The sequence below is a fragment of the Doryrhamphus excisus genome, chromosome 21, assembly GCF_030265055.1.
Source record: "Doryrhamphus excisus isolate RoL2022-K1 chromosome 21, RoL_Dexc_1.0, whole genome shotgun sequence".
In the NCBI taxonomy this organism is placed as follows: domain Eukaryota; kingdom Metazoa; phylum Chordata; class Actinopteri; order Syngnathiformes; family Syngnathidae; genus Doryrhamphus; species Doryrhamphus excisus.
Window position 1 is genome coordinate 4,818,007 of NC_080486.1, and position 19,658 is coordinate 4,837,664.

General features: G+C 37.6%; 2 protein-coding genes across 15 annotated transcripts in view; one reads left to right on the top strand and one right to left on the bottom strand.

Moving 5' to 3' along the window:
* Positions 1-19,658, top strand: part of pigm (phosphatidylinositol glycan anchor biosynthesis, class M) — a 123,078-nt gene that overhangs the window by 16,266 nt on the left and 87,154 nt on the right. The window lies entirely within an intron of this gene.
* Positions 1-19,658, bottom strand: part of LOC131108488 (uncharacterized) — a 94,501-nt gene that overhangs the window by 4,055 nt on the left and 70,788 nt on the right. For both annotated transcript variants that reach the window (XM_058059460.1, XM_058059459.1), the window contains 5 exons: positions 14,714-14,832; positions 8,870-8,959; positions 3,459-3,603; positions 3,134-3,267; positions 659-864 (listed from right to left, as the gene is read on the bottom strand). In XM_058059460.1, coding sequence (XP_057915443.1) covers positions 659-864; positions 3,134-3,267; positions 3,459-3,603; positions 8,870-8,959; positions 14,714-14,752 — 614 coding nt within the window. In that variant the 5' untranslated portion in view covers positions 14,753-14,832. The remainder of the gene's footprint in view (positions 1-658; positions 865-3,133; positions 3,268-3,458; positions 3,604-8,869; positions 8,960-14,713; positions 14,833-19,658) is intronic.

The following is a 19,658-nucleotide window of genomic DNA, read 5'->3' on the forward strand; positions in this document are numbered from 1 at the left end:
ATACAAATATTTCCTATGACTTCCAAAAATCTCACTGAGTATGAATGTCAACCAGTACATTAATGACTCAGTGAACAAATATTAAGGTTTTTGGTTCACATAAGTTCATGAGAGAGTAGTTCAAGAAGTGAGTCATCTTTTCCGAGATGCGCGTCATCTTACAATTGAAAACAGAGTAAACATCCAAGAACCGCAAGATCAATGATGGCCAGGACTGCTTGTTTATGGACCAATCTTTAACAATATCTTCATTTATCATCATGTCAATACAGGAGAAGAGTTATGTTGGTGAGTGCTGGGTTTGTCCATCCCTACTTACGGAGAAAACTTTGCCCAACACTTAATAAACTGCAGTTCAGCTTTGATGGAGGTCCATGCTGGACTAAGTACAATTCTAGCATAGCATCTGAAGGTTCATTGGGTTATTGCCATGTGCACTACTCGAAACCACAAATCAAAAAATCAATAAATAATACAAGGGGATGCATGCCAATCTATTAATGGGGTTTCTCTCTTTTTGTGTCATGAATAATAATAATAATAATAATCACCCGCCTGAGTAACTGTAAACACTGACATATCGCCCTTTAACTCGGGCTAATGTTACAAACAGATATTATAATAATATATTAATAAACACACTCTGGGTCACTCTTACCCATGCTCCAGTGTAGAGATAATGCCTCCTCCGCTTTTGTTCTTTCCCCGCATTAGCATGTTCTTCATTTTCATCTCGGTAATGGAGGGCAGTAGAAGGGGTACAGCTATGCAGAAGAGAGCCAGCTGCGGAGGAAGCGGAGCTCCGGAGGCTGACTTCTTCTTCTGTCCGTGAAGGAACTTCAGCCGACCCTGAAACTGCATTGTCTGGAATGGGAGACAGGAAGAAATTTGGTGGTTTGAACATGGCAGGGTTTACATTTTGGCAGTAAAGTGATTATACAGGATATATTTTTTTTTAAATTAATCATCATTACGGGTTAGTGGTTGGTCAGACTGGGCTTGACTTGTGGAGGAGGAAAACCTACTTTATGACCAAACTGGTCTTGAATATGAATCCAGTAGAGTGGAAGTTGTTGGATTGGCTGACTATCGTCGACATAAGCGGTTGTCGGCTTAAACAAAGCGAGCACATTTACTTGATAAAGGATTTTTCACCTTCATATTTTCATAGATTGTTTGTCTATATGTGCCCTGCGATTGGCTGGCGACCAGTCCAGGGTGTACCCCGCCTCTCACTTGAAGACAGCTGGGATAGACTCTAGCATACCCATGAGCCGAGGGAGGATAAGCAGCATAAGTGGCCGACCAATGACATCTCTGTAGTCTGTGTCGCCATTGATGCAAGCTTCGATTGTTTTATGAAGTCGGGAAGGGGAGGAGTGAGCTAGCGTGGCTTACTTCGGGGATCCGTACTATAATTTCACAAGAAAAAAAATTATTATTTATTATTATTATTATTTTTTTTTTATTTATTAAAGAAAAAATCCATTCTTTTCAAAATCATAATAAGAGAAATAAAAAAAAGTTTGCTAAAATGAGTAGGAAAAAAAGTTATTATATGGGAATATTTTTATTGATTTATTTATTAAAGAAAAAATACATTCTTTTCAAAATTATAATAAGAGAAATTAAAAAAACAGTTTGCTAAATTAGGTTGGAAAAAAGTTATTATATGGGAATGAAGTCAAAATATTGTGAGAATAAAGTCATAAAATTAGCAAATGTAATTACATATTAATTATAAATGTTATAAAAAAAGGAGAAACAAGAGCTCTGACTGAAGTTAATAATACTAAAGTCTTTTTCACTACATCACAAATACAGTATATGTAATGCGTCCAAGAGTCCACTGGGCCGGCGCCAGTTGGTGCCAGTTCACGCCAATGCAATTTGCTGTGGCGCCTAGTGGCGTGGAGTGGCTCAAACTGCCTCCCAACTGGCTCGTGGTGGCCCTTAGCAGCTGCAAAAATTGAGTTTGATGGCAAGAAAATGTCAAAATGTTTAAAATCTCCATCGCGCCACTTGCATCAAGCAGTCGACGCAGTGGAACTAAACTGCCTATTGGAATCCACTGGAATGTAATGGCACGAGCCAAGTTGCGCCAATGATGCTAGGAGTCCACTGGGCCGGCGCCAGTTAGTGCCAGTTCGCGCCAATGCAATTTGCTGTGGCGCCAATGTCGCCAATAAGGTGCCTAGTGGCGTGCAGTGGCTCAAACTGCCTCCCAACTGGCTCGTGGTGGCCCTTAACAGCTGCAAACATTGAGTTTGACGGCAAGAAAATGTCAAAATGTTTAAATTCTCCATCGCGCCACTTGCATCAAGCAGTCGACGCAGTGGAACTAAACTGCCTATTGGAATCCACTGGAATGTAATGGCACGAGCCAAGTTACGCCAATGATGCTAGGATTCCACTGGGCCGGCGCCAGGTGGTGCCAGTTCACTCCAAAAATTCCATGTTGCTGTTATTCAGCGCCACAGCGAGCCACTACGCGCCAATCACATAATCTTTGGCGTGAACTGGCACCAACTGGCGCCGGCCCAGCGGACTCCTAGCGTAACTTCTTGCAGTGTTTGTTTACAAATGACAAAAGTAGCCCTAGCATCCTTTCATTGGACACCCCTTGAATCAGGAAGTACCTGCTAATGTGCCGACGTAGCACTACACTTAGACATGGCGATTTGTTTGGCTTATCACTAAAAATACAGTACATCTAGTAGAAATACTCAATTCCTTGTATTCTTTATTTGATCTTAGTGTTGTATCTTTTCAGCAATAACTTTGACGGATGAGGAAACCATTCACAATCATTTGATTTGATTCCGAAATGCTCCTAGTACAGAAAATTGCCGTATAGAATTTCTGTTGTGTGCCAATGTCAAGCAGAATGGACTCGGTCAACTCCCGTTCGGCTCAGTCCTGTCATCCGACCTCAAGCGCTTTTCTTCTTGAGACGAACCAGTCCGTCTCCTTAATATGCAAGACGGTGTGTAGTCCATTATCTTCAATTACACACTGGTAGAAGAACACTTCCTGCTGCACATGCGTCATATAACTTTAATTGAACCTGAACCCCACTTCCAAGAGGATTTTGACCACTGGCTTTGCATCTTGAAGTATTCGTATCACTCACCAAGAATCCAGATGTGCTGTCCAAGAGACAGCGAACCCTGGCTATGAAGCATCTGTTTAGAAAGCAGGAGAGCTCGGCAGGAATACCCCCCACTTCTGGAGAGTGGAACAGGCTGCTCACCGCAAAGTCGTCACCTAAATGCAAAACCAGCGTGTAATCGTTTTCCTTTGTATCGCAAAATACACAGAAATGAAGCCATAAAGTACTTTATAGATAGATACGAATGCAATTACATCATTAAAGTGATGGATTAGATGCAGTTTAACTTGGCGCGTCGGCACATTTCAGCGGCGACCGTTTTCATTTCCTGTAATAAATGACCCACCAGTGCCTGCAGTGAGCTGGGTGTCCTGATGCGCTGATGCCCCCTGGTGCTGTTGGGGACACATGGCCCAGTGCAGTTGGCTTCTGAACTCCTGGCGGTCGTCTATGTGGATGTAGTCAAACACGTTCTGGTGCATCACATCCGTCTACAAAGAGGGAATCGTGTAGAAAAGTTTAGCGTGTTAATCTTGGATTAAAAAAAAAAAGCCTCAGACACAAAATGAATTATTCAGCATCACATGCAATGTGAGAATGTGGCAAAGGATTAATCAACTAGATATATGTGTGGATCTTTTTTGTTCCTGCCTATAATAACGAACAATAATAATGATCATTATATTCAAATTAAAACATTAAATCAAGAAGAAAAAAATTATATTAATATTTATATTAATGTCCGATATTGTCCAAATAAAAATTTCCGATACCGATATCAGCTGATACCGATATGTTTAACATGACATATATCTTGTGGTGGAATGAAAACATATCTGTTCTCCGCAGCATTTTTTTAAAATATCGGCTTTCATGATTGGGAAAAAATTATTTTATAATATTTTATAAAATCATTTTTATTCGGGCATCCCTAATTTTTATAAATGTACAATATTTGCAATTTTGTATATTATGTGTCCAGATTTTTAAGCACACCCTATATATTATATAGTTACATAATATGATTATAATAAATATAAATATAAAAAATAAAAAATATATATTTATTATAAAAAATAAATATAACGATAATGGTTAATAATAAATTTTGTAAAATGTAAAAAAGGCAAACATTTAAAAAAACGTTCTTAACATTCATTTTATGATGTTATAACCTTGATAAAATTTTTTACTAAATATATATATATATATATATAAATACATATTTAATAATTTTTCACATACTTTATTTCATTTGATAAAAAAATGTACTTATTTCAAAAAGAATCCAATAAGATAGCAAATAAATACAAGTAATACATTAAAATATTATAATATATGTAATTAGATTATTATCCAATTATGTTTATATTAAAATTATATATTACCTATAAAATTATAATTACCTATATATAGCTTTCAAATATATTAAAAACTAGCTATGTATTATTTTTAATGTAATGATTTGTAGAATGTACAAAGGTTTACAAAAGTTAAAAAAATGCATTATTTTTCATTTAATTAAGCAAATAATTACAATAATAAAAAACGCAAAAATATGTTTTTAAAATATAATACATTTTACGAATATTTAATCATATTAGATTATCAATATATTAAATTGATGCAGTATGTACATATAGTTTAAATATATCTCTAAAACTATCCAGTGTTATCATGTGAATAGTGGGCAGGCCTCACAGCGAGGAGACCCGAGTTCGATTCCACCCTCGGCCATCTCTATGTGGAGTTTGCATGTTCTCCCCGTGCATGCGTGGGTTTTCTCCGGGTACTCCGGTTTCCTCCCACATTCCAAAAACATGCTAGGTTAATTAGCGACTCCAAATTGTCCATAGGTATAAATGTGAGTGTGAATGGTTGTTTGTCTATATGGGCCCTGTGATTGGCTGGCGACCTCTCGCCCGAAGACAGCTGGGATAGAATTTATGTCATCGCTGTATGTGGTGTATGCTGATATAGGCTGTAAGATTCCGATCGTTTCTGCTGAGAGAAGACGTTTACGTCACATTGTACACCCGAGTCAATGGAAGTCACGCTGTCACAGTTTTGCAAGTACAGTAAGAGCGAGGGCAGCTGCAGGGCCAGTGAGGGCAGCTGTGTTTGTCAAACATCGCGTGACACCAGCTCCCGAACAGCAGTCCGGCCTAGCTTACCCTCGCCATTTACACACACATGCATACACACAGTGAGTCAGACTCCAGCCTGCTCTCGTCATCTTACTTTTTTTTTTTTTTTTCTTTTCCCCGGCAATTGCTTTGCTTTTCTGTCATTCCCTGACAGATTCCTCACTAGCATGTTCAACCTTCTCCTCTTCCCTCTCTCTCTCCAAAATTTCCACACTGGTGGCACGCGAGGGCTTTTGATCGACTGCCTCCAAAAATACAATCTGTTCCCAACGTCCTCACCATGTGGTTTTGGTGCCCTACCGGCAGTCCGGCAGACAGATGGATTGAATGACTATTGTTTATGTTTCTTTAAAAAAAAAAAAAAAAAAAGGGAAGAGGAAAAGGCAAGGAAGTGATAATTTTGCTAGCCTTCAAAGACGAACTGCGGCGGAAAATACGATCAAAGGTCTTTGGAGTTTTTTCTGATCTTCTTTTGTGGTGCTACTATGTGTGTTTATCCTTGCGGTATATTAGGGATAAGTGTCCCTTTGACTACAATTGTGGGCACGGGATTACATGACATGTTGTCAAGGCCAACTAAGGGACTTAAAAACAACGAAAAATGTGGGAATGTTTTTGTAGACAGCGTCTAAAATCCAACATGATGGTCTGTGGGCTTTTAAAGAAAGACTTTTTTTGGATGAGTAAGACAGTCAACACTCAGCCTTCAAAGTCACCTGTTTTATGGGACGCATACGAGAGCACTGAGGACTACATTTGTGTTGTCATGTTTATAAAAAAAAAAAATAGTCATTTCCTGTCTTTGGTGAACATAAAACCAAACCACACAAAAGTGATGTGCATGCTGGGATGTTCAAGGGCCGTCATTGTAACCATATATCCATTCTGTGTTATGTCGAACGACTCATCCAGTACTGGTGTTCTTCTTATTACTAAAAAAGTGACCGCTTCAGTTGACGCCAGCATAAAATGTGACACCCAGAGTGGTCATTTCTGTGAAAACGTCGACTGGTGTTGGTGTTGACAACAGTAACATAACTAGTAGTCTAGTTACCTGGCAGTAAGACATGCAAACAGTGACTTCCTGTTCAGTGCAAAGTAAGCTTCAGCTTCAACAACAACATTTTTTTTTTTTTAAATCCACAGATTTTGCCTAAAAGCACGCTCTACTCCAGGGGTGTCCAAAGATGTACATCCTAAAATACAATTTCACAAAAACGAGAACAGCAAAATTTTTAAATCAGCAGGAATTTGACAAGAAAAAAGTCAAAATATTAACAGAAAAAAGTTATAATCTAACAAGTTTTCTAACAAATTATATGAGAATAGTGTCGTAATATTACTTAGAAATGACATAATTGTAGTTGTATAGAGTTTATATATTAATATTATTATATTAATATTTTATTTTATTATTTTTTAGAAAAGTGGGCTGGGGAAAAAAGTCAAAATATTCTAGGAATGAGCTCAACATTATGGGAATAAAAGTAGAGTATTACAAAAAGAAAATTGTTTGAAAATTGCAAAGAAAAAAAACCAAACAAACCCCTGCTGTTGTCATTTTATGAAAATAAAGTCAAAATGTTGAGAGGGAAAAAAATCATATTCTAATGAGAAAAGTTGCAATTTTACGAGAATAAACTCATAATATTATGAAAAAATAATAATGTAAGTGATATTATTATTTTTTCATAATATTCTGGGTTATATTTCAACGCTGTGGTACTCGAGAATAAACTTGTAATATTATGAAAAAATAATAATGTCATTTACATATTTTTTAAAACTTGTAATATTATGAAAAAATAATAATGCCATTTACATATTTTTTTAAACTTGTAATATTATGAAAAAATAATAATGTCATTTACATAATTATTAAAACTTGTAATATTATGACAAAATAATAATGTCATTTACATAATTTTTAAAACTTGTAATATTATGACAAAATAATAATGTCATTTACATTATTTTCATATTTCATTAAGTTTATTCTCGAGTAGCACAGAGTTGAAATATTAAAGAAAAAATGTTTTTTTAAAGTCGTAATATAAGATAAAATAAAGTTTCGGGGGGGGGGGGGGGGGACTGCATGGTGCACAAGTGGTTAGCATGTAGGCCACACAGTCATGAGATCGGGAAGACCTGGGTTCGAATCTCAGCTTGGGCATGTCTGTGTGGGTTTGGTTCATTGTTATGGTCCTCAAGACATACAAATTATATATATATATATGTATATATATATATATATATATATATATATACACAAACACACACACACACACACACACGGTATGCTCATTGATTCCAGACTAATCTGCATCCCCGTTTGATTGTCAGTCAAGTGTGATCATTGTTGCAGAATAATTCCAATTGCAAAGTGTCAATGTGATGTGTGTGAGAGAGAGATGTGAACATAAGGGCGGGGGGAAGGGGGCCTGAAAACAGTGAAAAGCACTTTATTTGTGGTTGTCAAAGAGCGGCATGAATTCAGCATCTCGGAGCAGGCGAGGCCATGTTGATATTATCCATAATTAATGACTGGCTTGATATGGCCACTGGAGAGGAAGGAAGCTAAACCACTGGCGACTTATCAACACACAGACGTATACACACACACACACACACACACACACACACACATTTCAAGGTGAAACTGAGGCATTCACCTCACTCTGGCCTCTAGGCCAATAGTTAACTCTGTCCTCAAGATAGCTATTAGCATTTATGCTGGCTCAAGGAGCTGACCCATCTTTGACACTTGTTGATCCAGACCAGGAAGTAAACATAATGCTCTATGGCAGGGGTCTCAAACTTGCGGCCCGCGAGACGCTAGTTTGAGGCCCCCACCTTGATACCAAAGTTTAATGTTGAAATGACAGCTTAAAGCTGTGTGCACACCCGGACACAATTAACATGATTTTGCCCCGCCCATACTGTTACCCTACCCTGTTACCCCACCCTGTTTTGCTTTGGATTAGCAATGAAGCTAAAGGCTTATGACGCTGGGTACAAATAAAATGCAGGAAATGATTTGGAGTAAAACGGAAAATACACGTCAACTTTTTAAAGTTACGACGCTGCTCCCAGATGGAACTGAGTACGATGCTAACTTGCTAATTGGGTAATACTATTAAGTTTCATTAATGTTCATGTTAAAGGTTAACTGTTAATACTGTTAAAAATAATTTTCCTACTAACTGTATGTGGTTTCTTACGTTTTTCTTATTTGCTGTTTTATTATTATTTTACTTATTTATTACTGATTGATTGATTTATTGTCTTTATTCTTAATTTGTTTATTTTTTTTAATTTATTTTGTGTATGGAAAAATAAAAATTAAGATATTTGAGAACAGTAGAATGTTTTATCAGATATTTTGGTTTGGAAAACCGGAACCAAAGTACTGAAAAAGTGTAGCGTATGGCAGAAGCAAAAGCATTGAAGATAGTTTTTTTTAATTGATTTTTTTCCCAGTTTTTAATAAATGCGTTTTGGGTTTGATGCGGCCCGGCTTCACCCAGAACCTAGGTAAATTGAGTTTGAGACCCCTGCTCTATGGACTCGATGGTGTGATCCTGTACAATAGTGCAAAAGTTAGACCAACCTGATGGAATCCCAGATAGTCCACAATGGTTGACGAGGCATAAAACACCATCCCATCACTGCTCACCACCAAGGCGAATCCTGTCAGAGACTACACACATAAACAAACATACTGCATTAGTACATTTAGTACTGCATTAGTCTAACTGTCAACATGTGTTAATCATCATTATTACTATTTTATTAAGAAGCATAAAACAACAGCAACTGAATGAATGTGCAATATTAACCTGCCTCTTACCCAAAGACAGCTGGGATAGGCTCCAGCATACACTTGACCATAGTAAGGATAAGCGGCATAGACAATGGATGGATGGGTTACTGTTGCGGCTGTAACGCGCGACAAGCTAAAACTTAACTCTGAACCCCCGACATCACTTCCTGTCACATTTTTAGCAGCTCACACTGTCTACTAAATTGGGCAATATGAGTGTAAAGGTGACTATAGGGGTGTTATTTTATGTCTAGAGGGCTCTAATAATGTTTAAAAACTGATTTACAAAGTTGTAAACAGGTTTTCTATGTGCTTGATCGCTGGAACAACAGACCTTTATTGCAGGTATGAATGAACTCACAACAGGAACCATACTAAAAACACGGTCTGTAAACCGTGACAATTTAAAACTGAACTCTGACCTCCCGACGTCACTTCCTGTAGTAACACATACAATCAAATGTCTGATTGAGTCTTATTATGTCTACTGTATTGGCTAATATGAGTGTAAAGGTGACTATAGGGGTATTATTTCATGTCTAGAGGGCTCTAATAATGTTTAAAATGTCCCCATTTCCCCATTATGTCTACTGTATTGGCCAGTATGAGCGTAAAGGTGACTATAGGGGTGTTATTTCATGTCTGGAGGGCTCTTTTTTGCTTTCAGTTTCAAGGTTTTTCTCAGTTTCTGTTGTATTTTTTGATTGAATTCTGTTTTAAAAAAAATACTATAAATGACAACTTGTTTACTTGACAAACTACAGAACCAGTTGACATAATAAAAATATAAAGTCGTTTTACTTGACTCTAATGGTGACCTAAGACTTTTGCTTACTTACTGTACAACATTATAAATTGCCCGTCATTAAAAAGTGATGTAATTACTACACTCATATGTCGAAAGACATGTTATTTGGAATGGTAAACAACTGGAAAATCCAAATACGGTGGCAGTAATGTGTTTATAAACTTCACACAGTGTTGATTAAAACATAATGTGCAAAAAAAAAAAAATCTTCGGTCAAGGGGCAGCCAGATGGAAAGCGAAGCAAGAGTTGAAAAACAAGCAGCAGAGGAAGAAGAAAGCACAGGAAGGAGATGTGAAAGAGTGTGTGTGTGTGTGTGTTTATGTGTGTGACGGCGCGCGCACAGCTGTGATAGCGTGACAACAGCAAGGCTACTTCACTTGCGTGACTGCTGCTGCCAAAGTCTGTCGCTTCTATTTTACTGCGAGACTACGCAGGTCTTCCCTGGTGTGTGTTTGTACTCACTATTCTATGTCACCCTCTCCGTCTACCCGCCATCAATTGCCTCAGCAAGCAGGTTCATGCCGTGACACAAAAATAAATCACTCCTAAATAGGAAGCATAATTGGATAATGACAGGAGTGAAAATATCAATATAGCGAGACTGTAATTAATCAGCCTTAAATAACAATACAGCGTTTTTATGAATGAGTATTATGAACTAAAATACGACAAAACTGCTTCTGTCCAGTTTCCCTTACATTGGGGTATCCAAACTTTTTATACAGAGGGCAGCATACAGAAAAATGTAATACATTTTGTGTATTGTTGTTAAAATTAATTTGTTTAACAGTAATCCCTTATTTATCACAATAAATTAGTAGAATTAGTAGGATTCCTTCTTTATAAATGGAATTTCTTTGTAGTTAGAGCATTGGGAACCTCTTTAAATATGTTTTTCAACATTATTAGAGCCCTGTATGAATGAAATAACACCCCTATAGTCACTTTTACACTTCATTCATTCCTTCATTCATTTTCTACCGCTTATCCTCACAAGGGTTGCGGGGGTGCTGGAGCCTATCCCAGCTGTCTTTGGGTGAGAGGCGGGGTACACCCTGGACTGGTCGCCAACCAATCACAGGGAACATATAGACAAACAACCATTCACACTCACATTCATACCTGTGGACAATTTGGAGTCGCTAGTTAACCTAGCATGTTTTTGGAATGTGGGAGGAAACCGGAGTACCCGGAGAAAACCCACGCATGCACGGGGAGAACATGCAAACTCCACACAAAGATAGCCGAGGGTGGAATTGAACTCGGGTCTCCTAGATGTGAGGTCTGCTCGCTAACCACTCGGTTGCTGTGCAGCCAGAATGAGTCTATATTATATCTTATTTTGTCTTATTATGACCACTACATTTGGCTAATATGAGTGTAAATGTGACTATAGGGGTGTTATTTCATGTCTAGAGGGCTCTAATAATGTTAAGAACCATTTTTAGATGGTTTTCTATGCTCTAAATTCATTCATTTTGTACCGCTTAGGAGGACAGGAAGTGACTTTGGGGGTTCAGAGTTGAGTTTTAGCTTAATGGAGGTGTTAAGTTATTGTGGCTGTTTTGAGATAATAATAAATAAATAATAATGCTGAACATTACAATAACATTACTGATACGTAGTGACCAGTTTAGAGTAATGCATATCATTACAATGTACGTATTTGATAGCTTTATATTAGTATTTTGGTTGATTTTGCCATTTTTATGTTTGAAGTGTTTAATTCAGGAAATTTGTTTTAATTTGCATATTATTTTAACTGATAATAGGTTTAAGTCAACCACAAACAGCATGATTTATGATAGTTTTACAATGGTCAGTGAAAATTCCAATTCTCTTGTAAATGTATTTGCATTTTTTTTCAGTTCTTTTCCTGGAACAAATACCCTTCCCTGGAAAACACATCATCATAACGCTCAGTATTTACAATTTAATATCTTTTATTCATAGATAATTCATGCTGTTTGGACAGGAATAGATCACTCCTGTATTGATACCGGTGGATGTTTTTGTGAGTTTTCTGTCTTCACATACTGAGGCCTTTAAGTCATGGAAACAGGCACCTGCTGCTTGGCCGCCATGCAACATATCTGTGACTTACGGCGCCCTCGGCTCCCATAACTGCCCTTGGGAGACTAAAAGCTTTGACTCCAGAATCTTTAGAGGCCCTTTGCATGCAGAGCCCAAAATTAGATATAGGCTTCTTTGCTGGATTTGGAGGCAAGACAGGCCAACGAGAAGAAGCAAAGTCGTCTTGTTTCATTTGATTTAGCCAGACGAAGACAGCCAGACTGGGTTCAGGATGAAAATAAGAGACCTGTGCTGCCAGGAGACGCACATGCATTCCTTTATGCAGAATTTGACTCCAATAATTCAAGTAAATGTGCTGGAGGACATCCAGTGAAATCAATGCTAATTGTTCACAGTCATGTTTAGTTAGCAGTGAGTCACTAGGATTTCAACTCTCATTCTCGTACACCTGCATTGGAACATTCTTGGTGATTATTTTCATTCCGTGCATGATAGGAGAACAAATATTCAAGTGTCACCACAATTAACTTGTCACTAACTTATTTTGACTTATTTTCAGTGGATCGTAGATCGATACTGTTTTAAAAGCTGTACACTGAATTCAAAGACAGCAGTGCCTTGACGCAATTAATTAGTTTATAGCCATATCAAAAAAACTAATAAAATGTACCTATAATTTTGAATATTGGTCCAGGCTGTGAATGTGAGTGTGAATGGTTGCTTGTCTATATGTGCCCTGTGATTGGCTGGCTGGCTGTCTTCACCACCTCTCTCCCGAAGACAGCTAGGATAGGCTCCAGCACCCCCGCGACCCTCGTGAGTATAAGCGATAGAAAATGAATGAATTTAGAGCATAGAAAATCATCTAAAAATGGTTCTTAACATTATTAGAGCTCGCTATACATGAAATAACACCCCTATAGTCACCTTTACACTCATATTAGCCAAACGTAGTGGTCTTAATAAGAGAAAATAAGACATAATATAGGCTCATTCTGGCTGCATGGCGACCGAGGGGTTAGCACGCAGGCCTCACAGCTAGGACACCTGAGTTCAATTCCACCCTCGGCCATCTCTGTGTGGAGTTTGCATATTCACCACTTGCATGTTCTAATTGGTGACTCCAAATTGTCCATAGCTATGAATGGGAGTGTGAATGGTTGTTTGTCTATATGTGCCCTGTGATTGGCTGGTGACCAGTCCAGGGTGTACCCCGTCTCTCGCCTGAAGACAGCTGGGATAGGCTCCAGCACCCCCGCGACCCTCGTGAGGATAAGCGGTAGAAAATGAATGAATTTAGAGCATAGAAAACCATCTAAAAATGGTTCTTAACATTATTAGAGCCCTCTATATATGAAATAACACCCCTATAGTCACTTTGTTATTGCTAAAGACTAGCAAAAACTGTTACACGGAGGCTGCTTTTTCTGTTAATTTTGCAGATTTTTGTCATATTTTGTTGATGTTGTGTTGTTTTGTAAATAATTGGACATTTTTTTTTACGCTTTACATGCATTTTGGTCAGAAATCTACGTATTTACGCAACAAAAAAACCTGAGGAGACCTGAAAGAGTCATCTCTTTTTAAAGGGGACCGATTATGCTTATTTTTATCCCTTTGTATTGACTTGTGGACTCCTATAGAGCAGCTACACACAATAAACCTACAGTTAAGTTCTTGTAAGGTGTTGACTGGCTCACTGTGACATCACCGTGAGCCAGTGTTAGAACACACTCTCTGAAACCGAGCATTCAGAGACATCTTATGTATGTTATACATGACGCTTATGTATGTTAAGATACCCTTAAGCATAACTATTTCATATCTATATTATTGCCTTTATGAGATACTGCATACCGATTGTACTTATTATGATATCTCACATCAAATATACACAAACGCAACGAAAAGCGGCAAGCACACAATCTCTTGTCCCTCTGCGCCATCACCACCATCACCACCATCACCACCATCATCATCATCATCATCCCCTCAGCGTAACAACTAATGCACAGTTTGCGAGGAGGCCCTCGTGCAGGTTGAGTCACGCAACGGGAGGCGGCGCATCACTACGGTCAATCTAGTCTTTTGTTTGCCGTCCTATTGAGACTACCTAACACGTTAACAGAAGCATCAGTGGCTCGCGTGTGTATGTGTGTGTGAGTGTGTGTGTGTGTGTGTGTGTGTGTGTGTGTGTGAGTGTGAGCGCTCAGTTGTCGGGCTGTGATCAGTGTCATCATTAGGATACTGCACGTCAAACAGTGATCTGATTTATCAACAAATACGCTTTGCTGGGCTCTGAGTGCTAATGCCCGCCGACAAGCGGAGCTGCGTGTGTTGATTATTTGAATTAATGATGATGTAAGTGAATATATGCATTGTTCTAATTTGCACTTAAAGGTCGAAGGTCAAGTGGCAAAAAAACACGTCTTGAGTTTGCGTTGATTGGTGGTGACAGGTTGGGTGTCGTCCTTACGATTGTTTTTTGCTCACTTTCACACACACACACACACACACACACACACACACACATACACACACACACACACACACCAACATGTGCGAGTCCCCGGCGCCCTCATCAGCTCTGACACTCCAGTCTCATCCATATGTCACGCCACACCGCAAACCAGGCAAAAGAGGTCAGGGCATAGGGCGAAGGTCTCGCTCTCTCTCTCACACACACACACACACACACACAAGATTGTCCCGCCTCCTTCTTCCATTAACTCAGACTTCATCTCCTGCGTCACTTAAAGTTGTGTTCAGCGTGGCACGATCTCCTTACCTCCAAGAGGAGGCCACTTTCGTTGACGGCCGTGCCCATGGGAATGCTCTCTTTCCTGGGTTCAGGGTTGGAGGATGTAGCATTGATGATGTGCTTCCTTGGCGTCTTCTCTTGGTTCACTGTGATAATTAGGAGGGAAAAAACATTTATTAGGTATACTAACGTTAATATATGATGTGCAAAAACACTACAGACTACAGTAATAAACAGCTCGTTATTGTGTGAGTGAATTTAGAGCATAGAAAACCATCTAAAAATGGTTCTTAACATTATTAGAGCCTTCTACACATGAAATAACACCCCTATAGTCACCTTTACACTTATATTAGCCAAACGTAGTGGTCTTAATAAGAGAAAATAAGACAGTAATAAACAGCTTGTTATTGTGTGAGTGCAATTTAGAGCATAGAAAAACATCTAAAAATGGTTCTTAACATTATTAGAGCCCTCTATACATGAAATAACACCCCTATAGTCACCTTTACACTCATATTAGCCAAGCGTAGTGGTCTTAATAAGAGAAAATAAGACATAATATAGGCTCATTTTGGCTGCACGGCGACCGAGGGGTTAGCGTGCAGGCCTCACAGCTAGGAGACCCGAGTTCAATTCCACCCTCGGCCATCTTTGTGTGGAGTTTGCATATTCTCCACTTGTATGTTCTAATTGGTGACTCCAGAACATGTACACTCCACACAGAGATGGCCAAGGGTGGAATTGAACTCGGGTCTCCTAGCTGTGAGGTCTGCATGCTAACCACTCGGTTGCTGTGCAGCCAGAATGAGTCTATATTATATCTTATTTTCTCTTATTATGACCACTACATTTGGCTAATATGAGTGTAAAGGTGGCTATAGGGGTGTTATTTCATGTCTAGAGGGCTCTAATAATGTTAAGAACCATTTTTAGATGGTTTTCTATGCTCTAAATTTTAACAATTTGGAGTGGCCAATTAACCTAGCATGTTTTTGGAATGTGGGAGGAAACCGGAGTACCCGGAGAAAACCCACGCATGCACGGGGAGAACATGCAAACTCCACACAGACATGGCCGAAGGTGGAATTGAACTCAGGTCTCCTAGCGCGCTAACCACTTGACCGCCGTGCAGCCCTCAAGAGATATCAAGTTTGGAAATATGGGTCATTATTTAAAAAAAAAATACAGACAGACAGCATATTTTTCTTTATGATTAGCATATTAGCTCTTAAACTCTCCCACACAGGTTCTGCAAATACAAAATGTGAGCGAGGCATTCCTTTAGTACAAACAGTGTCCCCATGTGACCTGAAAGTGGGCTTCTTCAGGCCCTGACGCTATTGTTCCGACCCTGGAAAGAGAAAAGAAGATGCCAAGTGGCAATTCTAATCTAGCGTTAATCTCCTAACATAGGTTCCATTCCTCCTGCTCCGCCATCTGCTAGAAGATGTAGGTGATGCTGTTTTAAACGTATATATATATAACCCCATGTAGGTCTATCCGCAGTACGGTCTTTCCAACGCGGCGCAATTAGCCCGTGTGGCCTATGTAGCGTGCAGGATTGTCACATGTGCATATAGGTGACGCGCGTGTTGCGTGTTTGATACATGTTTGCGTGTTTCTCTTATGGGCGTGCTGTCAGGGGGCATGTGGCTCACTCCAAGAGATCAGCCCTTTGCTCCGTCACTCATTGTGGCAGGCACAGATTAGTCACGCAACACACACACACACACACCATTGCCTCATTGTAAAGAAATATGAACGTATGTATCTTCCCGTATATCGGCAACACCCCGCCCTATCACATAACCCTATTAACATCCAATTTCACGATGCAGGTCATCTCTAATATGCAACAGAAATTTGTGCTTTTTAATCTCCTGGCATCCACAACATTAAAAGTTTTTTTTTTTTTTTAAAAAACAACATGAGCAAAGTTAATCATCATAAAAGTCAGCGTTACTATTTTCCTTTATGATTTATCTTCTTACCCTTTTTATTTGGCTTCTGCACCCTTTTCATTTTTTTTTATTTTATGTATTTATCGATTAAATAAATAAAATAATAAAATAATGAAATCATCATTATTTTAAAATGTGGATGAATTAAAAACAATTGTAAAATTAACGCAAAAACAATAAAACAGCTTAAAAAATAGATAAAAATATGAAAATAAAACCCCCTTCATTGTAAACTGTCAAATTAATTTTTACAGTTATTTTTGCTATTTTTAATTTAGTAAATTTTTTTTGGACCACTCTAATATAGGCTGACTTATTATTAGTTGTTGCTTTTTTATAACTTTAATTGGTTCGTTATTTTAAAAAATCCATAAAACCACTGTTGTATTGTTCTATATAACATTTTAAAATGTAGTTAAATTAAAAACAATTGTAAAACTACAGCAAAAACAATAAAACAGCTTTAAAAATATATATAAAAATATGAAAATAACCCCCCTTTATTGTAAAATTGAAATTAATTTTACAGTTATTTTTTTTACTATTTTTCATTTAATTAATTTTTATATATATATTTTTTGGACCACTCTAGTATAGGCTGACTTATTATTAGTTGTTGCTTTTTTATAACTTTAATTGGTTCTTTATTTTAAAAAATCCATAAAACCACTGTTGTATTGTTCTGTACAACATTTTAAAATGTAGTTAAATTAAAAACAATTGTAAAACTACAGCAAAAACAATAACACAGTTTTAAAAATATATATACAAATATGAAAATAAACCCCCTTTATTGTAAAATTGAAATTAATTTTTACTATTTTTTTTTTTACTATATTTTACTATTTTTCATTTAATGAATTTTTATATATATACTTTTTGGACCACTCTAGTACAGGTTGACTTATTATTAGTTGTTGCTTTTTTTAACTTTAATTGGTTATTTATTTAAAAAATAAAAAACGTAAAACCACTGTTGTAGTGTTCTGTACAACATTTTAAAATGTAGATAAATTAAAAACAATTGTGAAACTCAAGCAAAAACAATAAAACAGCTTAGAAAAAATTATAAAAATATGAAAACAAACCCCCCCCTTCATTGTTATTTCAAATTAATTTTTACAGTTATTTTTACTATTTTTAATTTAGTGATTTTTTTTTTTGACCACTCTAGTATAGGCTCACTTATTCTTAGTTGTTGCTTTTTTATAACTGTAATTGGTTCTTTATTTTAAAAAAATCCATAAAAACCACTGCTGTAGTGTTCTATATAACATTTTAAAATGTAGATAAATTAAAAACAATTGTAAAACTACAGCAAAAACAATAAAACAGCTTTAAAAAAATCTGAAAATAAAACCCCCTTCATTCTAAACTTTCAAATTATTTTTTACAGTTATTTTTGCTGTTCTTCATTTAGTGAGTTTTTTTTTTTTAAATATTAACGGTTCAATATTTTTATTCACTTTTTCTGTTTTGTTTTGTTTTTTTGTAAAGTTTTCTTCTTTATTTTTTTGACCACTCTAGTAGAGACTGACTTATTATTAGTTGTTGCTTTTTTTTTTTAATTTAATTCTTTCTTTATTTAAAAAAAAAAAAACAGTAAAACCAATGTTGTGTAGTGTTCTATATAGTAATTTCTAGGGTTACAAAAGTGCATTGAGTGACCATATTTCTCATAATTTATAAAACATTATTAGGGGTATAAGCGGCCTGTTTACCCTCGTTACAAGTGGTTCATTACCATGTAATTACACTAATGGCTGGTGACTGAATTGCTCATTAGCTCATAATTGCCAGCTAATAAAGTATTCTGTCACCGCCTTAGGTGCAAACATGTACAAACAAACACAGTCCGACAGCCAACACACACACACACACACACACACACACACACACACACAGCTATTCTCCTAAATCACTGCAACATCATCCAACTGGTGGAAACCATTGCAGGGGGAAATGAATCAATTAAAGCTCTTTATTTTCCTCCGTCAACGCCTCGCGTGTTTTTGTTTTCCCTCTTACGGCAGCGCTCGGAGAGGATGGAATCAGGAAAGACAAACATGCGGGATGATTAATTATCGGCACAGGCACTTCCTCTGCCAACAATGCCTCCTCTATTCATCTACTCGTGTCTTGAGCTTTTGCTTTCCTTGCCTCTGTTTTTTTCCCCCCGCTGCGGACGGACAAGGAAAAACAGAGAATGTAATGGTCCGAGCGTGAGGTAAAAAGTGACAAGCAACGGGGATGTGCTTGCCGCCCAACGTGTCCAGCTTCAAATCTCCCAGGGCTCATTTTTTTTTTTTTTGCGGAATTACCAAACCGAAAGCAAACACGTGTTAATCGCCCACCCATTTGCAGAGGGAGGAAAAGTGATGTGACTTGACCACACATAGCAGTATTGTTTGATTTTACAGCCTACTTCCTACCAATTACATCTAATTTCTCAACCTCCACCCGTTCTTTTCAACACAAACGCACATCGACGCCCATAATAGCTCCAACAGACCCCAGTATCGAGACTTGGTACATTATTCAAAGTCAGTGGTCTGATCTCAAGCCAACGTTTCCGTGTACAGAAAAATGGAAGAATACAAGGAGGCCAGTAAAAGACTTTAAAGTGCATGCAGGTCTTTAAATTGTGAAAATGGACGGAGTAAAACCAGACTGACCACCACCGCTTTTCTACTGGTCACTCAAATCATACACACTGGCAACTGTAGTGACTTTGAAATGCCATTTTTTAAATTTGTATTGTATGTAGTCCTATGAATTACAATGTGATGACTTATGACAATATTGTCAAAGACTTTGACCTCAATGACTCGGGACTTTATTGAGTTGGATGACATGAAAATGGATGTTCCGAGTCAAATGTGTCCCCATTCAAAATCATGTGATCCAATCAGGTTTAAGAATGCCCAACGAATGTGCAACTAAATCCTAAAAAATGCATTCATTGTATTTATCAAGGCTGCATGGCGGACGAGCGGTTAGCACGCAGG